The sequence below is a fragment of the Aphelocoma coerulescens genome, chromosome 31, assembly GCF_041296385.1.
Source record: "Aphelocoma coerulescens isolate FSJ_1873_10779 chromosome 31, UR_Acoe_1.0, whole genome shotgun sequence".
In the NCBI taxonomy this organism is placed as follows: Eukaryota; Metazoa; Chordata; class Aves; order Passeriformes; family Corvidae; genus Aphelocoma; species Aphelocoma coerulescens.
The window spans coordinates 1,916,105-1,937,646 of record NC_091044.1 but is presented as its reverse complement, the minus strand read 5'-3'; the positions used below and the strand labels follow the sequence as shown (position 1 = coordinate 1,937,646).

Here is a 21,542-nt window from a genome sequence, read left to right as displayed (position 1 = left end):
TTCTGGGGGGCCCGGGGGGGGCTGAGGGGATTTTGGGGGGGGTCCGGGGGCCCCCCCCGTCCATTATCGCAGGGAGATGCTCCAGTCGGCCCCGATGGGGACCCCCGGGCGCCGCAGGGTCAGCACCGAGCGCTCGGCGTCGTGGGAGAACTGCAGCGGGGTCTGCGAGCCGTCTGGGGGGGCGGGCACCCCGAAATCCGGGCTCAGGGACCCCCAAAACCCCCAGGGAACCCCGAAATCCCGGCTCAGGGACCCCCAAAACCCCCAGGGACCCCCAAAACCCCCAGGGACCCCGAAATCCCGGCTCAGGGACCCCCAAAACCCCCAGGGACCCCCAAAACCCCCAGGGAACCCCGAAATCCCGGCTCAGGGACCCCCAAAACCCCCAGGGACCCCCAAAACCCCCAGGGACCCCAAAATCCCGGCTCAGGGACCCCCAAAACCCCCAGGGACCCCAAAACCCCCCAGGGACCCCAAATCCCAGCTCAGGGACCCCCAAATTTCCCATCAGGGATCCCAAAGTTCGACCTCAGGAACTCACGAATTTCACTTTAGGATCCCAAAATCCCCTTTAAACCCCCCCGGACACCCCAAAATCTCCCCCGGACCCCCCAAAGCCCCCCAGGCCCCCCCCTCACCGTCAGTGCTGAGCACGGAGCTCTGCGGCCGCCCCGCCCCCACGATGAGACCCCCAAAATGCCCCCAAAATCCCCTTTTAACCCCCAAAATCCGCCCAGGACCCCCAAAAATCCACCCAGGACTCCCCAAAACCCCGCAAGAAACCCCAAAATTCCCCCCAGGCCCCCCCGTGCTGAGCACGGAGCTCTGCGGCCGCCCCGCACCCACGATGAGACCCCCAAATCCCCCCAAAAATATCCCCAAAATCCCCTTTGAACCCCCAAAATCCACCCCAAAGCCCCCAAAATCCACCCAGGACCCCCCAAAATCCACCCAGGACCCCCAAAATCCCCCCCAGATCCCCCCCGTGCTCAGCACGGAGCTCTGCAGCCGCCCCGCACCCAGGAGGAACCCCCCACAACCCCCCCAGAATGCCCCCAAAACCCCTCAAAATCCACCCCAAATCCCCCAAAATCCACCCCAAAATCCCCCCCAGGACCCCCCAAAACCCCCCAGGCCCCCCCTCACCATCAGTGCTGAGCACGGAGCTCTGCGGCCGCCCCGCCCCCAGGATGAGACCCCCAAAACCCCCCCAAAATCCACCCAAAATCCCCTTTGAACCCCCAAAATCCACCCCAAAGCCCCCAAAATCCACCCAGGACCCCCCAAAGTCCACCCAGGACCCCCCAAAATTTCCCCCCCGGGCCCCCCAGGACCCCCCCTCACCATCAGTGCTGAGCACGGCGCTCTGCGGCCGTCCCGCACCCCGGATGAGACCCCCAAAGCCCCCCCAAAATCCACCCCAAATGCCCCCAAAATCCCCTTTTACCCCCCAAAATCCAACCCAAAGCCCCCAAAATCCACCCAGGACCCCCCCAAAATCCCCCCCAGGCCCCCCCCCTCACCGTCGGTGCTGAGCACGGCGCTCTGCGGCCGCCCCACCCCCACGATGACCACTCGCTCCAGCCAGGCCGGGCTGGGCAGGGTCCCCCGGGGGTCAGCGGAGCTGGGGGGGGGCACAGAGGGGTCACGGAGGGGTCAGGGGGTCCCAGCCCCCCCAAACCCCCCCAAAATCCCACTCAGGACCCCCCAAAACCCCCCCAGGACCCCCCAGCCCCCCTCAGGAACTCCAAAATCCCCTCAGGACCCCCCAAAAGCCCCCAAGTGGTTTTGAGGGGTTTGGGGATTTTTTTAGGGGGTTTTGGGGCGTTTGGGGTGTTTGGGGACCATTTTAGGGCCATTTTTGGGGTGTTTGGGGTGTTCTGGGGTGTTTTGGGGCCATTTTTGGGGTGCTTTGGGGTGTTTGGGGTGTTCTGGGGCTGTTTCTGGGGTGTCTCAGGGGTGTTTGGGGCTGTTTCTGGGGTGTTCAGGGTGTTCTGGGGCCGTTTTTGGGGTGTTTCAGGGCCGTTTTTGGGGTGTTCGGGGCTGTCTGGGGTGTTTTGGGGCCATTTCAGGGCCGTTTTTGGGGTGCTCGGGGCTGTTTGGGGTGTTTTGGGGCTGTTTTGGGGCCGTTTTTGGGGTGTTTCAGGGCCGTTTTTGGGGTGTTTGGGGTGTTTTGGGGCCGTTTTGGGGCCGTTTTCGGGGTGCTCGGGGCTGTTTTGGGGCCGTTTCGGGGCCATTTTTGGGGTGTTTCGGGGCCGTTTTGGGGCCGTTTCTGGGGTGTTCAGGGCTGTTTGGGGTGTTTCAGGGCCGTTTTTGGGGTGTTTGGGGTGTTTTGGGGCCGTTTTTGGGGTGCTCGGGGCTGTTTGGGGTGTTTTGGGGCCGTTTCGGGGCCGTTTTTGGGGTGCTCGGGGCTGTTTGGGGTGTTTTGGGGCCGTTTCGGGGCTGTTTTGGGGTGCTCGGGGCTGTTTGGGGTGTTTCGGGGCCGTTTCGGGGCCGTTTCGGGGCTGTTTTGGGGTGCTCGGGGCTGTTTGGGGTACCTGGCTGTCAGGGTGCCGTTGGCGAAGCGGAACTCCCGGTGCAGGAATTGGTTTTTGGTGGCGTAGTCGAAGCTGACGCCGTCGTCCAGGTACAGCTCCCCCCACGCCGTGCCCTGGGGGGGGGGAAACGGGGTTTGGGGGGGTCCTGGGGGGATTTGGGGGGTCCTGGGGGGATCCTGGGGGGACTTAGGGGATCCTGGGGGGATTTGAGGGGGTCCCAGGGGGGATTTGGGGGTATCGTGGGGGGATTTGGGGGGGTCCCAGGAGAGTTTGGGGGAGGGACAGGGGGGATTTGGGGGGGTCCCAGGGGGGCCTGGGGGGATGCTGGGGGGATTTGGGGGAGTCCCAGGAGGGTTTGGGGGATCCTGCGGGGATTTGGGGGGCTCCCAGGGGGGTCTGGGGGTGTCTCAAGAGAGATTTGGGGGGTCCCAGGGGAATTTGGGGGAGAAAAAAGGGGGATTTGGGGTCCCAGGATGGATTTGGGGTCCCTGAACTCACCTGGGGGAGGATTTGGGGTCCCCAGGGGAGTTTTTTTGGGGTCCCAGGGTGATTTTTGGGGTCTCAGGGTGATTTTTGGGGTCTCAGGGGGTTTTGGGGGGTCCCCGGGGATGTTTTTGGGGGTCCCAGGGTGGTTTTTGGGGTCCCTGGGGGGGGTTTTTGGGGGTCCTGAGGATGCTTTTGGGGGTCTCAGGGGGTTTTTGGGGGTCCCCGCACTCACCTGGGGGCTCAGGGCCACGTAGAGGGTGAAGGGGTCGCCCCTCATGGCCTCGGTGGAGCGGCGGGGCCGGTCCTGGCGCGGGATCACCGTCCCGCCCCGCTGGAACACCGGGATCTGCGGCCGATTCGGGCCCTTTTGGGGTCTCCAGGGGGGGTTGGGGGGTCCCAGACCCCTCCCCAAACCCCTTTTAGCCCCCCCAAAAACCCCCCCACGTCACCCCCAGAGCTCAGAGTCACCCGCACCACCCTCCCTGTGGGAGGATTTTGGGGTTGCCAGGGCGGTTTTGGGGTCTCCAGGGGGGTTTTGTGGTCTCCAGGGGGGTTTTTGGGGTCTCCAAGTGGAATTTTTGGGGTCTCCAGTGGGTTTTGGGGTCTCCAGGGACTTTTTTTGGGGTCTCCAGGGAGGCTTGGGGGTCTCCAAGTGGAATTTTTGGGGTCTCCAAGAGGAATTTTGGGGTCTCCAGGGGAGTTTTTTTGGGGTCTCCACGGGAGTTTTTTTGGGGTCTCCAGGGGTTTTTTTTTTGGGATCTCCAGGGGAAGATTTTTGGGGTCTCCAGTGGTTTTTGTAGTCTCCACGGGGGTTTGGGGGTCTCCAGGAGGATTTTTGGGGTCTCCAGGGGGCTTTTTTTGGGGTCTCCATGGGGTTTCTTTTGGGGTCTTCAGGGGAAGATTTCTGGGGTCTCCAGTGGGTTTTTGGGGTCTCCAGGAGGATTTTTGGGGTCTCCAGGGGGGTTTTTTTGGAGGTCTCCAGGGGCTTTTTGAAGTCTCCAGGGGGGTTTTTGGGGTCTCCACGGGGTTTTTTTTGGGATCTCCAGGGGGGTTTTTTTGGGATCTCCACGGGGTTTTTTTTTGGGATCTCCAGGAGCCTTTTGGGGTCCCAACCCCCTCCCCAGACCCCCCCCCCGAGCCCCCCGGAGCCACGCACGGTGCTGAGGGTGACGGGCACGTAGAGGGTCTGGGGCGCGCGGTGCCGCTCGTGGCTCTCGTCGTCGTACCACACCTGGCACGGAGCAGAGAGGGAGAGGGGGGACATTGTGGGGTCCAGGGGGGTCCCAAACCCTAAAACCCCCCCCCCCAAAGCCCCCCCAGACTCACCTCGCCCTCCCCGGGCAGGTACACGTGGACCCCGCGGGCGCCCGGCTCCGTCACGGGGTGCACCAGGAGCACCCGGTCTGGGGGGGACAGGGGGGTCAAAACCCTGCGAGGGACCCCAAAAGGGATCCCAAAAGGGGTCAGAGACCCTAAAAAGGGCCCTAAAAAGGGTCAGGGACCCCTCCCCCCCCCCCCCCTCACCGATCATGTACTGGTCATCCATGGCGAAGGTGTGGGGGTCGTCCGGGAACTCCATCCACAGCGGCCTGGGGGACAGCGGGGGCGGGGTCAGGGGGTTTGGGGTCGGGGGTTTGGGGTCAGGGGTATGGGGTCAGGGGGTTTGGGGTCGGGGGGGTTTGGGGTCGGGGGTTTTAGGGTTGGGGGTTTGGGGTCGGGGGTTTGGGGTCAGGGGGGTTTGGGGTCAGCAGGGTCAGGGTCAGGGGGTCAGGGGGTTTGGGGTCAGGGGAGTTTGGGGTCAGGGGGGTTTGGGGTCAGGGGGTCAGTGGGGTCGGGGTCACGGGGTTTGGGGTCAGGGGGATTTGGGTTTTTTTGGGGGTGTTCTGGGACTTTTGGGGGTATTTCAGATGGGATTTTGCAGCACCCTGGATGGGATTTGGGGTGGATTTGGGATTTTGGGATAGCCCTGACCCCATGGCCGAGGCGTGGCGGTGGCAGCGGTAGAAGGCCGAGTACCAGAGCGGCAGGAGGGGGTGTGTTTGGGGGATTTTGGGATGGATTTTGGGATGGATTTGGGGTTTTTGGGATGGATTTGGGGTTCCTGGGCTCGCACACCTCATGACGGGGACGCCGTGGCGGTGGCAGCGGTAGAAGGCCGAGTACCAGAGCGGCAGGAGGGCGATTGGGGTGTGTTTGGGGGATTTTGGGGTGGGTTTTGGGATGGATTTTGGGTTTTTGGATGGGGTTTTTGGGGCGGATTTGGGGTTTTCGGGGTCGCACACCTCATGACGGGGACGCCGTGGCGGTGGCAGCGGTAGAAGGCCGAGTACCAGAGCGGCAGGAGGGCGATTGGGGTGTGTTTGGGGGATTTTGGGGTGGGTTTTGGGATGGATTTTGGGTTTTTGGATGGGGTTTTTGGGGCGGATTTGGGGTTTTCGGGCTCGCACACCTGATGACGGGGACGCCGTGGCGGTGGCAGCGGTAGAAGGCCGAGTACCAGAGCGGCAGGAGGGCGATTGGGGCGTGTTTGGGGGATTTTGGGATGGATTTTGGGATGGATTTGGGGTTTTTGGGGTGGATTTGGGGTTTTTGGGCTCGCACACCTCATGACGGGGACGCCGTGGCGGTGGCAGCGGTAGAAGGCCGAGTACCAGAGCGGCAGGAGGGCGATTGGGGCGTGTTTGGGGGATTTTGGGATGGATTTTGGGATGGATTTGGGGTTTTTGGATGGGGTTTTCGGGCTCGCACACCTCATGACGGGGACGCCGTGGCGGTGGCAGCGGTAGAAGGCCGAGTACCAGAGCGGCAGGAGGGCGTAGCGGCGCCGCAGCGCGGCCCTGACGGGTGCCAGGTGCTCGGGGGGCAGCAGCCAGGGCTCCCTGCGCGCCGTGTCCAGGTGCGCGTGGGCGCGGAAGAACGGCTGGAACGCCCCGGCCTGGTACCAGCGCACCTGCAGCTCCGGGCCCGGGTTCTGGAAAAATCCCCCCACGTCCGCTGGCAACGGGGCGGGGAGAGCGGCGCCGTGAGCCCGGGACTGAGCCCGGATCCCGGCCCATCCTGATCCTGATCCCAGTCCTGATCCTGATCCCAGCCTGGATCCCGGCCCATCCTGATCCTGATCCTGATCCCAGCCCGGATCCCGGCCCCATCCTGATCCCCATCCTGATCCCAGTCCTGATCCTAATCCCAACCCGGATCCCAGCCCATCCTGATCCCCATCCTGATCCCAGCCCGGATCCCAGCCCATCCTGATCCTGATCCCAGCCCATCCTGATCCCAGCCTGGATCCTGGCCCATCCTGATCCTGATCCTGATCCCAGCCCGGATCCCAGCCCCATCCTGATCCTGATCCCAGTCCTGATCCTGATCCCAGCCCGGATCCCAGCCCCATCCTGATCCTGATCCTGATCCCCATCCTGATTCCAGCCCCATCCTGATCCCACTCCTGATCCTGGATCCCAGCCCAGATCCCAGCTCATCCTGATCCTGATCCCAATCCCAATCCTGGTCCCAGCCCTGATCTCATTCTGGGTCCCATTCCTGACCCCATTCCCTGACCCCAATCCCAGCGCCCCCCACGCTTCCAGTGCTCCCAGTGCCCCCAGTCCACCCCAGTGCTCTCCGTGCTCCCAGTGCCCCCAGTCCATCCCAGCGCTCCCAGTCCATCCCAGTCCATCCCAGCGCTCCCAGTGCCCTCCCAGTGCTCCCAGTCCATCCCAGTGCCTCCCAGTGCTCCCAGTCCATCCCAGTGCCTCCCAGTGCCTCCCAGTGCTCCCAGTTGGCCTCACCCCCGCAGAAGGCCAGCCCGGCCAGCCCGAAGCTCAGGCACATGGGGATGGAGATGCGCAGGTGCTCCCACTCGGCCGTGTTGTCCCCGGTCCAAACCGCGCCTGGCGGGGGCCGGGGGGGTCAGGGGGGGGGTCCCCTCGATCCCGAAGGGCCCCCCAGGATCCCGGGATTTGCCCGAACTGCCGGGATTTGCCCCCAAATCCTCACCGTAGCGCTGGGAGCCGGCGAAGAAGGCGCGGCTGAGCACGAAGGGCCGGAGCCGCCCCCCCGAGCGCCGGATCTGCCCCTCGGCCGTGGCCTTGTGCTGCAGCGGGGGGCAACGGGGTCAGCGACCCCAAAAACGGGGTCAGCGACCCCAAAAACGGGGTCAGGGACCCGAAAACGGGGTCAGCGACCCCAAAAACGGGGTCAGGGACCCCAAAAACGGGGTCAGGGACCCGAAAACGGGGTCAGGGAGCCCGGAAATGGGGTCAGGGACCCTGGAAATGGGGTCAGGGACGCCAAAAACGGGGTCAGCGACCCCAAAAACGGGGTCAGGGACCCAAAAATGGGGTCAGGGACCCATAAACGGGGTCAGGGACCCGAAAACGGGGTCAGGGACCCCAAAAACGGGGTCAGGGACCCAAAAATGGGGTCAGGGACCCATAAACGGGGTCAGGGACCCGAAAACGGGGTCAGGGACCCCAAAAACGGGGTCAGGCACCCTGAAAACGGGGTCAGCAACCCCAAAAACGGGGTCAGTGACCTCAAACAGGACCCCAAAGGGATTTGGGGGGTTCTAAAAGGGTTTGGGGGGGACCTGAAGGGGTTGAGGGAGAAATGAAGGAGGAACTGGGGGGGAATGAGGTGGTTTGGGGGATCCCAAAGGGGTTTGGGGGATCCTAAAGGGGTTTGGGGGGTCCTAAAAGGATTTGGGGGGTCCTAAAAGGATTTGGGGATCCCTGTGGGGTTTTTTGGGGGGGGGGTCTCATCACGTAGAGCCCGTAGAGGTTCCAAAGCCCCCGGTGCTCCCAGGCCCCAAATTCACAGGGGCATCCCCCTGCCCTGAGGGGCTCGGGGCTCTCTGTGGGGTTTGGGGCTTTTTTGGGGTTTGGGGTTTTTTGGGGGGTTTGGGGTTTTTTGGGGTTTGGGGTTTTTTGAGGGTTTCAGGGTTTTTTGGGGTTGGGCGTTGTTTTGGGGGTTTGGGGTTTTTTGGGGGGTTTGGGGTGGTTTTGGGGGTTTGGGGTTTTTTGGAGGTTTGGGGGTTTTTTGTGGGTTTGGGGTTTTTTTTGGGTTTTTTGGGGGATTTGGGGGTTTTTGGGGTTTGGGGTTTTTTGGGGGTTTGGGGTTTTTGGGGGGGTTTGGGGTTTTTTTGGGGGGTTGGGGTTTTTTGGAGGGGGTTGGGGTTTTTTGGGGTTGGGCGCTGTTTTGGGGGTTTGGGGTTTTTTGGGGGGTTTGGGGATTTTTTGGGGTTTGTGGCTGTTTTGGGGTTTGGGGTTGTTTTGGGGGTTTGGGGTTTTTTTGCAGGTTTGGGGTTTTTTTGGGGGGTTTTTTTGAGGTCTGGGTTTTTTTGAGGTCTGGGGTTTTTTGGGCGTTTGGGGTTTTTTAGGGAGTTTTTTTGGGGTTTGGGTTTTTTTTTTGAGGTCTGGGGTTTTTTGGGGGTTTGAGGTTGTTTTGGAGGAGCCTAGGGGGGTCTCTCTGGGGTTTTTGGGGGGGGGTCTCACCACGTAGAGCCCGTAGAGGTTGTGCAGCTCGCGGTGCTCCCAGCCCCCGAAGTGCCGCGCGTCCTTGTGCATCGTCACCTCGGGGCCGCTGAACACCGACGGCTCGTTCATGTCGTTCCACGTGAACAGAGCCTCCGTGGAGCCCTGCGGGACCCCAAAAACCAGCGGGGACACCCCAGAAATCAGCGGGGACGCCCCAGAAATACGATGAGGGGAGGAGGATTTGGGAGGGGGGAGTTCCGAAAATCTCCAGGGGATCCCCTAAAATCCAAGAGATCCGAACCGGCGGCGGGAGAGGAGGAGGGGGTGAAGGGGTGAGGGGGGGGTTGAGGGGGGATTTCCCCCAAAATCAGGGGGAGTTTGGGGCTCAGGGGGTGCCCCAAACTTAAGGGGAGGTTCCAAAACCTCTGTGGGATCCCCCAAAATCGCGGGGGGGGGGGGGGGTCCCCAAAAAAGCCCTGAGGGAGGAGAGGGAGGTAAAAAGGAAAAGGGTGGGGAGGGGGTCCCGGGCTTTTGGGGAGGGGGTCTGAGAATGATTTGGGGATTTTGGGGGGGGTCCCCAAGGCTCTGGGGGGGTCTGACAGGGATTTTGGGGGTCCCCACCTCGTACTGGTCGAAGGCGAACATGTTCGCCCACCACTCGCGCATCTCGGGGTTGGTGAAGTCGGGGTACGCCGAGGAGCCTGGGGGCAGGGGGGCTGTGACCCCTCTGGAGACCCCAAAACCACCCCAAAACCCCCCCAAACCACCCCAAAACCCCCCAAACCACCCCAAAATCCCCCCAAACCACCCCAAAACCCCCCTCCAGCCCCCCTGGCCGCACCAGCACCGACCTTTGCAGCCGTCGCCCTTCTCGGTCGGGATGCGAAGCTCTGCGAGCACCCCCGGCCCCAAACCCCCCCAAATCCCCCCCCAAAAACCCCCCTCAAAACCCCTCCAGGACACCCCAAACCCTCCCCAGGAGCCCCCAAACCCTTCCCCAGCCCCACTGACCCGAGCAGCACCGGCCCTCGTCGCCGTTGCCATCCTCGGCCTTCGCGCAGAGACCTCGGAACTCCCCGAGCACCCCAAACCCCCCAAAATCCCCCCCAAAATCCCCTCAGGACCCCCCCAAACCCCCCCCCAGCCCCACTGACCGGGCCAGCACCAGCCCTCGTAGTCGTTGCCGTCCTTGGTTTTGACGTAGAGGCCGCGGGCCCGCAGCTCCGCGTGCACCCGGTACCCCCCGTCCACCTTGATGTGCGGGTCCACGATGCTGACCAGCTGTGGGGCCGGCACCGGGGCTCAGCGGCCACGGCGACGGCCCCACAAAGTTCCCAAATAATTCCCAAATGCCCAAATTCCCGTCCTGAGCCCGAGCCCGGATAGAAAAAAAAAACCCACCCGGAACGAGCGGCCTGGAGCAGCCGCCCCTCCCCCACTGTCTGCCCGGGAAGGGGGGGACCCCAATTCCCGACCCCGATCCCAATTCCCAATCCCAATCCCATCCCCGATCCCGATCCCAATTCCCAATCCCGATCCCATCCCCAATCCCGATCCCAATTCCAATCCCAATTCCCAATTCCAATCCCAATTCCCAATCCCGATCCCAATTCCCAATTCCCAATCCTGATCCCAATTCCCGATCCCGATCCCGTTCCAGCCCCGTTCCTCGTTCTGTGCTCCCCATCCCCCTCCCAACCCTGTTCCTGACCGATCCCAACCCCAGACCCGACCCCAAACCCATCCCTGCCCCTTTTCCCAAACCCATTCCCGACCCCCATCCCAATCCCGTTCCTAATCCCATCCCCTCGGCGTTTCTGGGCCACCAAGCCCTCCCAGAGACCTCAAACCCACTCCAGACACATCCCAACCCCATTCCCATCCCAAACCCAATTCCAACCCCAAACCCACCTCAAACCCACCTCAAACCCATCCCAAACCCAATGCCAGCCCCATCGCAACCCCAAATCCATCCCAACCCCATTCCCCATCCCAACCCCATCCCCATCCCCATCCCAATCCCACCCCAAACCCATCCCATCCCATCCCATTCCCGTCCCCACCCTGCGCTTGCAGGCCGCCAGGCGCTCCTGGCGATCCCAAATGAAGCCATTCCCATTCCCAACCCCATCCCAACCCCAATCCCATCCCATTCCCATTCCCAACCCCATCCCAACCCCGTTCCCACCCCGTTCCCGTCCCCACCCTGCGCTTGCGGGCTGCCAGGCGCTCCTGGGGATCCCAAATGAAGCCATTCCCAATCCCAATCCCATTCCCAACCCCGTTCCCGTCCCCACCCTGCGCTTGCGGGCCGCCAGGCGCTCCTGGGAATCCCAAATGAAGCCATTCCCGTTTCCAACCCCACCCCAACCCCGTTCCCGTCCCCACCCTGCGCTTGCAGGCCGCCAGGCGCTCCTGGGGATCCCAAATGAAGCCATTCCCATTCCCAACCCCATCCCAACCCCAATCCCATCCCATTCCCATTCCCAACCCCATCCCAACCCCGTTCCCACCCCGTTCCCGTCCCCACCCTGCGCTTGCGGGCCGCCAGGCGCTCCTGGGGATCCCAAATGAAGCCATTCCCAATCCCAACCCCATTCCCATCCCATTCCCGTCCCCACCCTGCGCTTGCAGGCCCCCAGGCGCTCCTGGCGATCCCAAATGAAGCCATTCCCGTTCCCAATCCCACCCCAACCCCAATCCCATCCCATTCCCATTCCCAATCCCATTCCCAACCCCACCCCAACCCCGTTCCCGTCCCCACCCTGCGCTTGCGGGCCGCCAGGCGCTCCTGGGGATCCCAAATGAAGCCATTCCCATTCCCAATCCCATTCCCAACCCCGTTCCCGTCCCCACCCTGCGCTTGCGGGCTGCCAGGCGCTCCTGGGGATCCCAAATGAACCCATTCCCGTTCCCAACCCCATTCCCAACCCCGTTCCCGTCCCCACCCTGCGCTTGCGGGCCGCCAGGCGCTCGAGCATCTCGCGGGGCTTGGGGAACTTGGCGGGGTCCCAGGTGAAGTAGCGCTTGCCGTCGGCGTGCTCGATGTCCAGCCACAGCACGTCCAGGGGCAGCTCGTGCTCCTCGAAGCCGCGCTCCACGGCCTCCACGTCCGCCTCGTCCTGGTAATTCCAGCGGCTCTGGTGGTAGCCCAGGGAGAAGAGCGGCGGCAGCGCCTGCGTGCCTGCGGGGCGGGGGGAAACGGGGATGGGGGCGGCGGCAATGGCCGGGAAACAGCCCCAAAAATGGGGATGGGGATGGGGATAGAAATCCTGGGAAACAGCCCCAAAAATGGGGATGGGGATGGGGATAGAAATCCTGGGAAACAGCCCCAAAAATGGGGATGGGGATGGGGATAGAAATCCTGGGAAACAGCCCCAAAAATGGGGATGGGGACAGAAATCCCGGGAAACAGCCCCAAAAATGGGGATGGGGACAGAAATCCCGGGAAACAGCCCCAAAAATGGGGATGGGGACAGAAATCCTGGGAAACAGCCCCAAAAATGGGGATGGGGTTTGGGACAGAAATCCTGGGAAACAGCCCCAAAAATGGGGATGGGGATGGGGATAGAAATCCTGGGAAACAGCCCCAAAAATGGGGATGGGGATGGGGATAGAAATCCTGGGAAACAGCCCCAAAAATGGGGATGGGGATGGGGATAGAAATCCTGGGAAACAGCCCCAAAAATGGGGATGGGGATAGAAATCCTGGGAAACAGCCCCAAAAATGGGGATGGGGATGGGGATAGAAATCCTGGGAAACAGCCCCAAAAATGGGGATGGGGATGGGGATAGAAATCCTGGGAAACAGCCCCAAAAATGGGGATGGGGATGGGGATAGAAATCCTGGGAAACAACCCCAAAAATGGGGATGGGGATGGGGATAGAAATCCTGGGAAACAGCCCCAAAAATGGGGATGGGGACAGAAATCCTGGGAAACAGCCCCAAAAATGGGGATGGGGATGGGGATAGAAATCCTGGGAAACAGCCCCAAAAATGGGGATGGGGATAGAAATCCTGGGAAACAGCCCCAAAAATGGGGATGGGGTTTGGGACAGAAATCCTGGGAAACAGCCCCAAAAATGGGGATGGGGATAGAAATCCTGGGAAACAGCCCCAAAAATGGGGATGGGGATGGGGATAGAAATCCTGGGAAACAGCCCCAAAAATGGGGATGGGGATAGAAATCCTGGGAAACAGCCCCAAAAATGGGGATGGGGATGGGGACAGAAATCCTGGGAAACAGCCCCAAAAACGGGGATGGGGACAGAAATCCCGGGAAACAGCCCCAAAAATGGGGATGGGGGCGGCGGCAATGGCCGGGAAACAGCCCCAAAAATGGGGATGGGGACAGAAATCCTGGGAAACAGCCCCAAAAATGGGGATAGGGACAGAAATCCTGGGAAACAGCCCCAAAAATGGGGATGGGGGCGACAGAAATCTCCGGGAAACAGCCCCAAAAATGGGGATGGGGGTGGGGTGGGGAGGGGAAATGCCCTGGAAATGGGAATGGGGCAGAAATCCCTAGGAAAGAACCCGAAAAATGGGGATGGGGCAGTGCCAGAAAACAGAAAACCCCAAAAAGAGGCCTAAAAATGGGGATGGGGCAAAACCCCCCTGAAAATCCCCTAAAAACGGGAACAGAATGAGCCTCGAACGGCTACAGGAAAAAAGCTCCAGCGTCCTCAGCCCTGTGCTGCTGTCCCTGTCCCCGTCCCACTGTCCCTGTCCCCAATCCCTGTCCCCATCCCGCTGTCCCTGTCCTTATCCCAGGGTCCCTGTTCCCATCCCACTGCTCCCATCCTGCTGTCCTTGTCCCCATCCCTGTCCCACTGTTCCTGTCCTCATTCCTGTCCTCATCCCCATCCCAGTGTCCCCACTCCACTGTCCCTGTCCCCTTCTCCAATCCCTGTCCCTGTCCCACTAACCCTGTCCCCATCCCGCTGTTCCTGTGCCCATCCCAGTGTTCCCACCCCACTGTCCCTGTTCCCATCCCTAACCCCATCCCTGTTCTTATCCCTATCCCACTGTCCCAATCCCTGTCCTGCTATCCCTGTCCTGCTGTCCCTGTCCTGCTGTCCCCACCCCATTGTCCCCATCCCAGTGTCCCCATCCCTGTCCCCGTCCCCGTGTCCCTGTCCCCATCCTGCTGTCCCCATCCCAATGTCCCCATCCCTGTCCCCGTCCCCGTGGCCCTGTCCCGCTGTCCCTGTCCCCATCCTGCTGTCCCTGTTCCAGTGTCCCCATCCCTGTCCCCATCCCAACCCCACTGTCCCTGTCCCACTGTCCCCATCCCAGTGTCCCTGTCCCGCTGTCCCTGTGTCCCCATCCCTGTCCCCATCCCCACCCTGCTGTCCCCACCCCGCCGTCCCCATCCCAGTGTCCCCATCCCCGTCCCACTGTCCCCATCCCAGTGTCCCCATCCCTTGTCCTGCTGTCCCCACCCCACTGTCCCCATCCCTGCCCCACTGTCCCCATCCCTGTCCCCATCCCTGTCCCCATCCCGGTGTCCCCATCCCAGTGTCCCTGTCCCACGGTCCCCATCCCAGTGTGCCTGTCTCTGTCCCAGTGTCCCCGTCCCGCCGTCCCCACCCCAGTGCCCCCATCCCTGTCCCAGTATCCCTGTCCCAGTGTCCCCATCCCTGTCCCAGTGTCCCCATTCCTGTCTCAGTGTCCCCATCCCTGTCCCAGTATCCCTGTCCCAGTGTCCCCATTCCTGTCTCAGTGTCCCCATCCCTGTCCCAGTATCCCTGTCTCAGTGTCCCCATCCCTGTCCCAGTGTCCCCATTCCTGTCTCAGTGTCCCCATCCCTGTCCCAGTATCCCTGTCCCAGTGTCCCCATTCCTGTCCCAGTATCCCTGTCCCAATGTCCCAGTATCCCTGTCCCAGTGTCCCCATCCCTGTCCCAATGTCCCCATCCCTGTCCCAGTATCCCTGTCCCAGTATCCCTGTCCCAATGTCCCAGTATCCCTGTCCCAGTATCCCTGTCCCAGTATCCCTGTCCCAGTGTCCCCATCCCTGTCCCAGTATCCCTGTCCCAGTATCCCTGTCCCAGTGTCCCCATCCCTGTCCCAGTATCCCTGTCCCAGTGTCCCCATCCCTGTCCCAGTGTCCCTGTCCCAGTGTCCCTGTCCCAGTGCCCGTCCCGTACCGGTCAGGGCCCCGTACTGGGCGCAGACGTCGGCGGGCGCCGGCCCCAGCAGCAGGAAGACGTCGATGACGCCGCTCTCGGACATCCAGCGCACCTCGGTCTGGGGGGTCTCGCCCCCCCCCTGCATGTAATCCAGCAGCTTCCCAAAAAGGGTCTGGGGGTGGCACACGGGGGGTGGAGAGGGGGTCAGGGACCCCAAATCCCCGCTGGGATAAGCGCAGACCCCCAAATTCCCCCCAGGAATCCCCAAATTCGCACTGGGATAACCAGAGATGCTCCTCCGTAATCCAGCAGCTTCCCAAAAAGGGTCTGGGGCTGGGAAAGGCGCTCAGGACCCCTCCAAAAGCCCTTTAAGAACCCCAAACCTCTCTCATGGATCCCTCAGAGTCCGCCAGGACCCCCAAATCCCCTCCAGGCACCCCAAATATCCCCTAGGCCACCCCCAATCCCACCCGGGACCCCCCAAATTCCCCCAGGATGACCCCCCCAGGACCTTGCCGGCCGTGTTGGAGCCGATGTCCACCCAGGACCCCCCCAGGATGACCCCCCAGGACCTTGCCGGCCGTGTTGGAGCCGATGTCCACCCAGGACCCCCCCAGGATGACCCCCCAGGACCTTGCCGGCCGTGTTGGAGCCGATGTCCACCCAGGACCCCCCCAGGATGACCCCCCAGGACCTTGCCGGCCGTGTTGGAGCCGATGTCCACCCAGGTCTCGGCGGCGTTGAGCCAGAAGAGGCCGAGGCTGAGGCGGGGCCGGTGGGCGAGCAGCAGCGGCACGGAGCCGTACAGGGCCATGGGCGTGAACAGCTCGTACTGGAACACGTCCAGGTTGTACAGGCGGTACGGGTCACCCCCCCTGGGGACAGGGATGGGTCAGGGTCACCCCCCCTGGGGACAGGGATGGGTCAGGGTCACCCCCCTGGGGACAGGGACAGACCAGGGTCACCCCCCCGGGGGACAGGGATGGGTCAGGGTCACCCCCCCGGGGACAGGGATGGGTCAGGGTCACCCCCCCTGGGGACAGGGATGGGTCAGGGTCACCCCCCTGGGGACAGGGACAGGTCAGGGTCACCCCCCTGGGAGCAGGGATGGGTCGGGGTCACTGCCAGGGGGGCACAGATGGGTCGGGGTCACTGCCAGAGGACTCAGGGATGGGTCGGGGTCACTGCCAGGGGACTCAGGGATGTCCCCTTGGCACCAGGGTCACCCCCCCACTCCTGTGTCCCCACGTCCTCCTTGTCCCTCTGTGTCCCCAGTGTCCCCAGTATCCACAGTGTCCCTGTGACGCTCCCCAGTGTCCCTCAATGTCCCCAGTGTCCCCCAGCATTCCCAGCATCCCCAGTGTCACCCAGTATCCCCCCGTGCCCCTGTGACCCTCCCCAGTGTCCCCCGGTGTCCCCCAGCACTCCCAGCATCCCCAGTGTCCCTGTGACGCTCCCCAGTGCCCCCAGTATCCCCCAGTGTCTCTGTGACCCTCCCCAGTGCCCCCAGCGTCCCCAGTGCCCCTGTGACCCTCCCCAGTGTCCCTGTGACCCTCCCCAGTGCCCCCAGTGCCCCTGTGACCCTCCCCAGTGTCCCTGTGACCCTCCCCAGTGCCCCCAGTGCCCCTGTGACCCTCCCCAGTGTCCCTGTGACCCTCCCCAGTGCCCCCAGTGCCCCTGTGACCCTCCCCAGTGTCCCTGTGACCCTCCCCAGTGCCCCCAGTGCCCCTGTGACCCTCCCCAGTGTCCCTGTGACCCTCCCCAGTGCCCCCAGTGTCCCTGTGACCCTCCCCAGTGCCCCCAGTGCCCCTCCCCAGTGCCCCCAGTGCCCCCAGTGCCCTCACTCGGTGGGCCGCAGCCGCAGGCTCTCGGCGTGCTCGGGGATGCCGTAGACGTGCTCGAACCCCGGCAGGGAGAAATCCAACCCCACCGAGGTGGGTCCTGCGGGGAGGGAGGGGGGAGGTCACGGGGGTTTCCCCCCCCGGTGTCCCCCAGTATGCCCCAGTGTGTCCCCCAGTATCCCCTCCCACGTCCCCACTATCCCCAGTGTCCCCCAATGTCCTCCGCCAGTGTCCCCTCCAATATTCTCCAGTGTGTCCAGTATCCCCCACCAGTATCGTCCAGTGTCGCCAATATCCCCCAATACCCACAGTATCTTCCAGTCTCCCCCAGTATCCAGTATCCTCCCCAGTATCCCCACTACCCCCAATATCCCCAGTACTCCCAGTACCTCCCCCGGTACCCCCAGTGTCCCCCCCAGCATCCCTAGTGTCCCCCAGTATCCCCAATATCCCCAATGCTCCCAGTATCTCCCAGTCTCCCCCAGTATCCCCAGTGTCCTCCACATTATCCCCAGTGCCCCCAGTCTCCCCAATACCCCCAGTCCGCCCCAGTCTGCCCCAGTCTCCCCAGTCCCCCCAGTACCCCCCAGTCACCCCAATACCCCCAGTATCTCCAGCCCGCCCCAGTCCCCCCGGTCTCCCCCATTATCCCGTCCCCCAATCCCCCCAGTACCCCCCAGTCTCCCCACTACCTCCCAGTCCCCCCAGTCCCCTGCAGTACACCCAGTCTTCCCAGTACCCCCCAATCCACCCAATCCCCCCCAGTCTCCCCAGTCTCCCCAGTCTCCCCCGTCCCCCCAGTCTCCCCAGTATCCCCAGTCTCCCCCAGTCCCCCCAGTCTCCCCAGTCTCCCCAGTCCCCCCAGTCCCCCACCGTAGGGTTTGCTGTCCGTGTGTGTTTTGAACGTCTCCTCCCACGCCCCCGGCTCCTCCTCGGGCTCTGCCGGGGGCTCCTCAGCCTGGGGGGGGGGGGGGGGGGGGCAGGAAAATCCCATCAGCAACGCGGAGACCCCTCCCCAAAACAGCTGGGGGGGTTATTTTGGGGTGTCCCCACCCCCCTCCCCCGGCACCTTCTCGCTCCGGGGGGCGCCGGCGCCGTCCTCGGGCCCCTCCTGCGCCGCCCCCTCCTCGCCCGGGGGGTCCTTGGGGGGGTCCCTGTGGGAATTCGGGGTCCTGGGGTGCCCCGGGGGGGGGGCAGGGACACGGGGCACCCCCAGCACCCCGAATTTTGGGGGGGGGGGGGGGGGGAGGGGGGGGACATGCACCCCCACCCCCCCCCCAGCTGCTCCTGCCCGCTTGGGGGGGTGAGAGGAGTGAGGGGGGACTCCTCATTTTTGGGGTGCACAGACCCCCCCTGGCTGCACCTGACCCCTCAATCTGGGGGGGGGCACTGACCCCTCCCCTCCCCCCAGGCTGCTCTGGCCCCCTCCCCAATTTTGGGGGCTGCAGGGACCCCCCAGCTGCTCCTGCACCCCCACCCCTTTTTTATTTCTGGGGGGGGATTTGACCCCAACCCCCCCCCAGCTGCTGCTGCCCCCTCCCACCGCAGCCTGCCCTGAACGAGGGGGGGTCCGGGGAGCCGGGGCAGGGCAGGGGGGGGTTCCCCTTTAGAGGGGGGGTCCAGAGGGTGGATTTGGGGGTGTTGGGGGAGGGGGATTTGGGGGGCGCAGCGAATCCATGGATTTACCTACGGAAAAGGCTCTTGATCTTATCCCACACAGAACTAACTTTATCCGCCAGACTGGGGGGGTGGGCGGGGTGAGGGGGGGGCACCAAAACAGAAACACAGACACGGTCAGCGCCGCCCCCCCCCGGCCCAAGGGGACCCCCCTGCGCCTCGGGGGGGCGACCCCCACCCCCCCAAAAAAGCGCTGCCGGCCCCGCTCCCGCTGCAATCGAAGTGGGGGGGGGGGGAGAAGGGGTTTTGGGGTAATTTTGGGGGGGTTTTTGAGAGGGGGGGGGGGATCACTCACGAGTCCCGGCGGCGCCGCTGGTGCTCGAAGACGAGGAGGCCGCGGGCGTTGACGCTGCAGAGCAGCTCCCGCTGCCGCAGCAGGTCCAGGCGGAACGGCCGCTCCGTCACCAGCAGCCGGTGGCCCCCGGGGCCCAGAGACAGCTCCAGGGTGCCCTCGTCACGGCCCGTCACCTCCAGCCTGGGGACAGCGGGATTTGGGGGGGCTGGGACACCCCAGAGACCCCCAGGGCACAGGGACAGGTCTAGGGTGCCCCCTTGTCACCTCCAGCCTGGGGACAGCGGGATTTGGGGGGGCTGGGACATCCCAGAATCACCCCTGGGGCACAGGGACAGCTCCAAGGTGCCCTCACCCCATTCTGTCACCTCCAGCCTGGGGACAGCACGATTTGGGGGGGTTGGGACACCCCAGAGACCCCCAGGGCACAGGGACAGGTCTAGGGTGCCCCCTTGTCACCTCCAGCCTGAGGACAGTGGGATTTGGGGGGGTTGGGACACCCCAGAGACCCCCAGGGCACAGGGACAAGTCCAGGGTGCCCCCTTGTCACCTCCAGCCTGGGAACAGCAGGATTTGGGGGGCCTGGGACACCCCAGAACCACCCCTGGGGCACAGGGACAGCTCCAGCCTGAGGACAGCAGGATTTGGGGAGGGGGCTGGGACACCCCAGAGCCCCCCAAAGCCGTGCGATTCCCCCCCCCCAGGGGCCCAGGGCCAGCTGCAGGGCGCCCCCCGCACCCAGGGCACCGCGGGCATGGGGGTGACCGGCAGAGACCCCCCCGCGGTGCCCCCCTCACCTCTCGGCCGGGGGCTCCCCCACCAGCACGTCGGGCACCTGGAAGCGGGGCCGGAGCGGGGCCAGCTCCGAGATGCGCAGGCGAGTGATGTTCCCCGAGAGCCCCCACACCTCCAGCAGCAGCGGCACCTGCCAGGGCACGGGCACAGGGATGGGCTCAGCCAGGGTCAGCCAGGGGCACCCACACCTGGACAGGGGCACCCACACAGCCCCAGGGTCACCCCACACCCAGACACAGTCACCCCACACCTGGACGGGGGCACCTGGAAAGCCCCAGGGTCACCCAGGCAACCTCAGGGTCACCCACACCTGGACAGGGTCACCCAGGGTCACTCACACAGCCCCAGGATCACCCAGACAGCCCCAGGGTCACCCACACCTGGACAGGGTCACCCACACCTGGACAGGGTCACCCAGGGTCACCCACACAGCCCCAGGGTCACCCACACCTGGACAGGGTCACCCACACCTGGACAGGGTCACCCAGGGTCACCCACACAGCCCCAGGGTCACCCACACCTGGACAGGGTCACCCACACCTGGACAGGGTCACCCACACCTGGACAGGGTCACCCCACACCTTGGAAAAGCGGGGACAGCGCTCGGGTGGCACCGGGAAAGGCGGGCACGGGGACGCAGCGACCCCTCCTTGACCTGAGTGTCCCCTCACCTGAGTGACCTCACTGACCAGCTGGGCCCTGTGCCCGTCTGACCCCCCTGTACCCCCCCCCCGTGCCCCCCCCTGTCCCCTCACCTGAGTGACCTCGCTGACCAGCTGGGCCCTGTGCCCCTGTGCCCCCCTGTCCCTGAGTGACCTCACTGACCAGCTGGGTCCTGTGCCGCTGTGCCCCCCCGGTGCCCCCCCGATGCCCTCTGTGCCCCCCTGCCCCCTCACCTGGGTGGCCTCATTGACCAGCTGGATCCTGGCCACGTCGGGGCCGAGCTCCAGCGACTCCAGCAGTGCCCGGTACGGCGAATTCCCGGGCTGGAGGCGGCGCTGGCGCCTGCGGGAGGGGACGGGAGGGGAGCCGGGCCCTCAGTGCCGCCCCCGGGCCCTCAGTGCCCCCTCCCCGCCCCCCCCGGGCCCTCAGTGCCCCCTCCCCGCCCCCCCCGCCCCGCCCCCACCTGCAGAAGCCGCTCTGCTCGCACGTCTTGAAGTTGCTTCGGTCGACGGCGAGCGCGGCCCCGAGGCACAGAGTCACCCACAGCGGCCACCTGGGGGGCACGGGGGGGGGGGTCAGCGACCCCCGGAACGCCGGGGGGGGGTGGGGGGAGGGAAGGGGACCCCCCCCAAGCCCCCCTGAGGTGGGCACGGGGGGCTTCAAGGAGCGCCGAATGGCATCTGGGGGGCACCGCGGGGGCACGGGCACCCCAAACCAGCGGGGAGGACGTGGGGGGGGGCGCTGGGGGAGTCAAAGCCGGGGTAGGGACCCTCCCCAAAGGCACAGGGACCCCCCAACCCCGCCTGGAGGCAGCATGGGGGGGCCACGGGGGAGGTCACAGAGCACATGGGGCGGGGGTCCCGGGGGTTCTGCAGGGGGAGGGTCCCACAGGGGCTGGGGGGGGAGGCCGGGGGTGTGGGGGGGGCTGCGGGGGGGCTGGGCCGCAGCCCAGGCCCGGGGGGTTGGGGGGTCCCGGGCACCCAGAGCCCGGCCGGGGGGTCCCGGGGAGGGTCCCGGGGGGTTCTTGGGGCGGGGGGTCGCGGGGGGGGGGGGGTCGGGGGTGACCCTGGGGGGGTCCCAGGGGGTGGCGGGGGGGGGGGGGTCGGGCCCCTGGCGCGCGCTCACCGCCCCGGCGCCGCCGCCATCTTGGATCCGGCCTGACCCTTGACCCCACCCCCGGCCCGACGCCGCCGCGTCCCATTGGCTGCGCGGAGCCCCGCCCCCCGCCCCGCCCCCTGGCGGGGGTTCCCGCCTCACCTGGTTGCCGGGGAGACGAAGACCCCGCCTCCCTCGTCTTGATTCGCGCGCGGGAGATGAGCGACGGCGGCTTGAGCCAATCAGAGCGCGGCTCCGGGAAGAGGCGGGAACGCGGCGTGAGGGAGGAACGAAAATCCAATGAAAGCGCGGGAACGCTGAGTGACACATCCCCGCGCCCAATCAGAATGCTGCTTCTGCCTGATGCCCCGCCCCCGAGGGCTTCCCTGGCAACGCCCCGCCCCCGCGCCCATGGCGACCACGGCCCTGGCGACCGCGGGCCGCCCCTTTCCGAAGAGCCAATCAACAGCGCGTATTCCTGAGCGGCGGCGCTTCCAGCCAATCAACGAGCGCCGCTCCTCTGCTCGCCCCGGTCACACTGAATGACA

General features: G+C 64.8%; 1 protein-coding gene across 1 annotated transcript; it reads right to left on the bottom strand.

Moving 5' to 3' along the window:
* Nucleotides 1–21,087, bottom strand: GANAB (glucosidase II alpha subunit). Its single transcript, XM_068998103.1, has 25 exons — nucleotides 21,025–21,087; nucleotides 20,363–20,452; nucleotides 20,133–20,241; nucleotides 19,239–19,366; nucleotides 18,445–18,624; nucleotides 18,159–18,212; nucleotides 17,542–17,626; nucleotides 17,346–17,430; nucleotides 16,476–16,572; nucleotides 15,326–15,506; nucleotides 14,650–14,803; nucleotides 11,446–11,681; nucleotides 9,652–9,778; nucleotides 9,119–9,198; nucleotides 8,516–8,659; nucleotides 7,020–7,116; nucleotides 6,812–6,913; nucleotides 5,774–6,017; nucleotides 4,548–4,612; nucleotides 4,350–4,426; nucleotides 4,180–4,254; nucleotides 3,256–3,369; nucleotides 2,538–2,650; nucleotides 1,524–1,624; nucleotides 1–173 (listed from the first exon to the last, which is right to left on the bottom strand). The coding sequence occupies exons 1-25, from the start codon at nucleotides 21,042–21,044 to the stop codon at nucleotides 64–66; spliced, it is 2,868 nt and encodes a 955-aa protein (XP_068854204.1). The 5' UTR covers nucleotides 21,045–21,087; the 3' UTR covers nucleotides 1–63.
* Nucleotides 21,088–21,542: the final 455 nt, after the last annotated feature.

Coding starts and splice junctions, on each gene's coding strand:
- GANAB (XM_068998103.1), bottom strand. CDS start 21,044: ATGGCGGCGGCGCCGGGGCG. Junction 15,507..16,475: donor CTGCGGCTGCGGCCCACCGA/GTGAGGGCACTG, acceptor CCCTGTCCCCAG/GGGGGGTGACCCGTACCGCC. Junction 4,613..5,773: donor CACGGCGTCCCCGTCATGAG/GTGTGCGAGCCC, acceptor GCTGTCCCCCAG/GCCGCTGTGGATGGAGTTCC.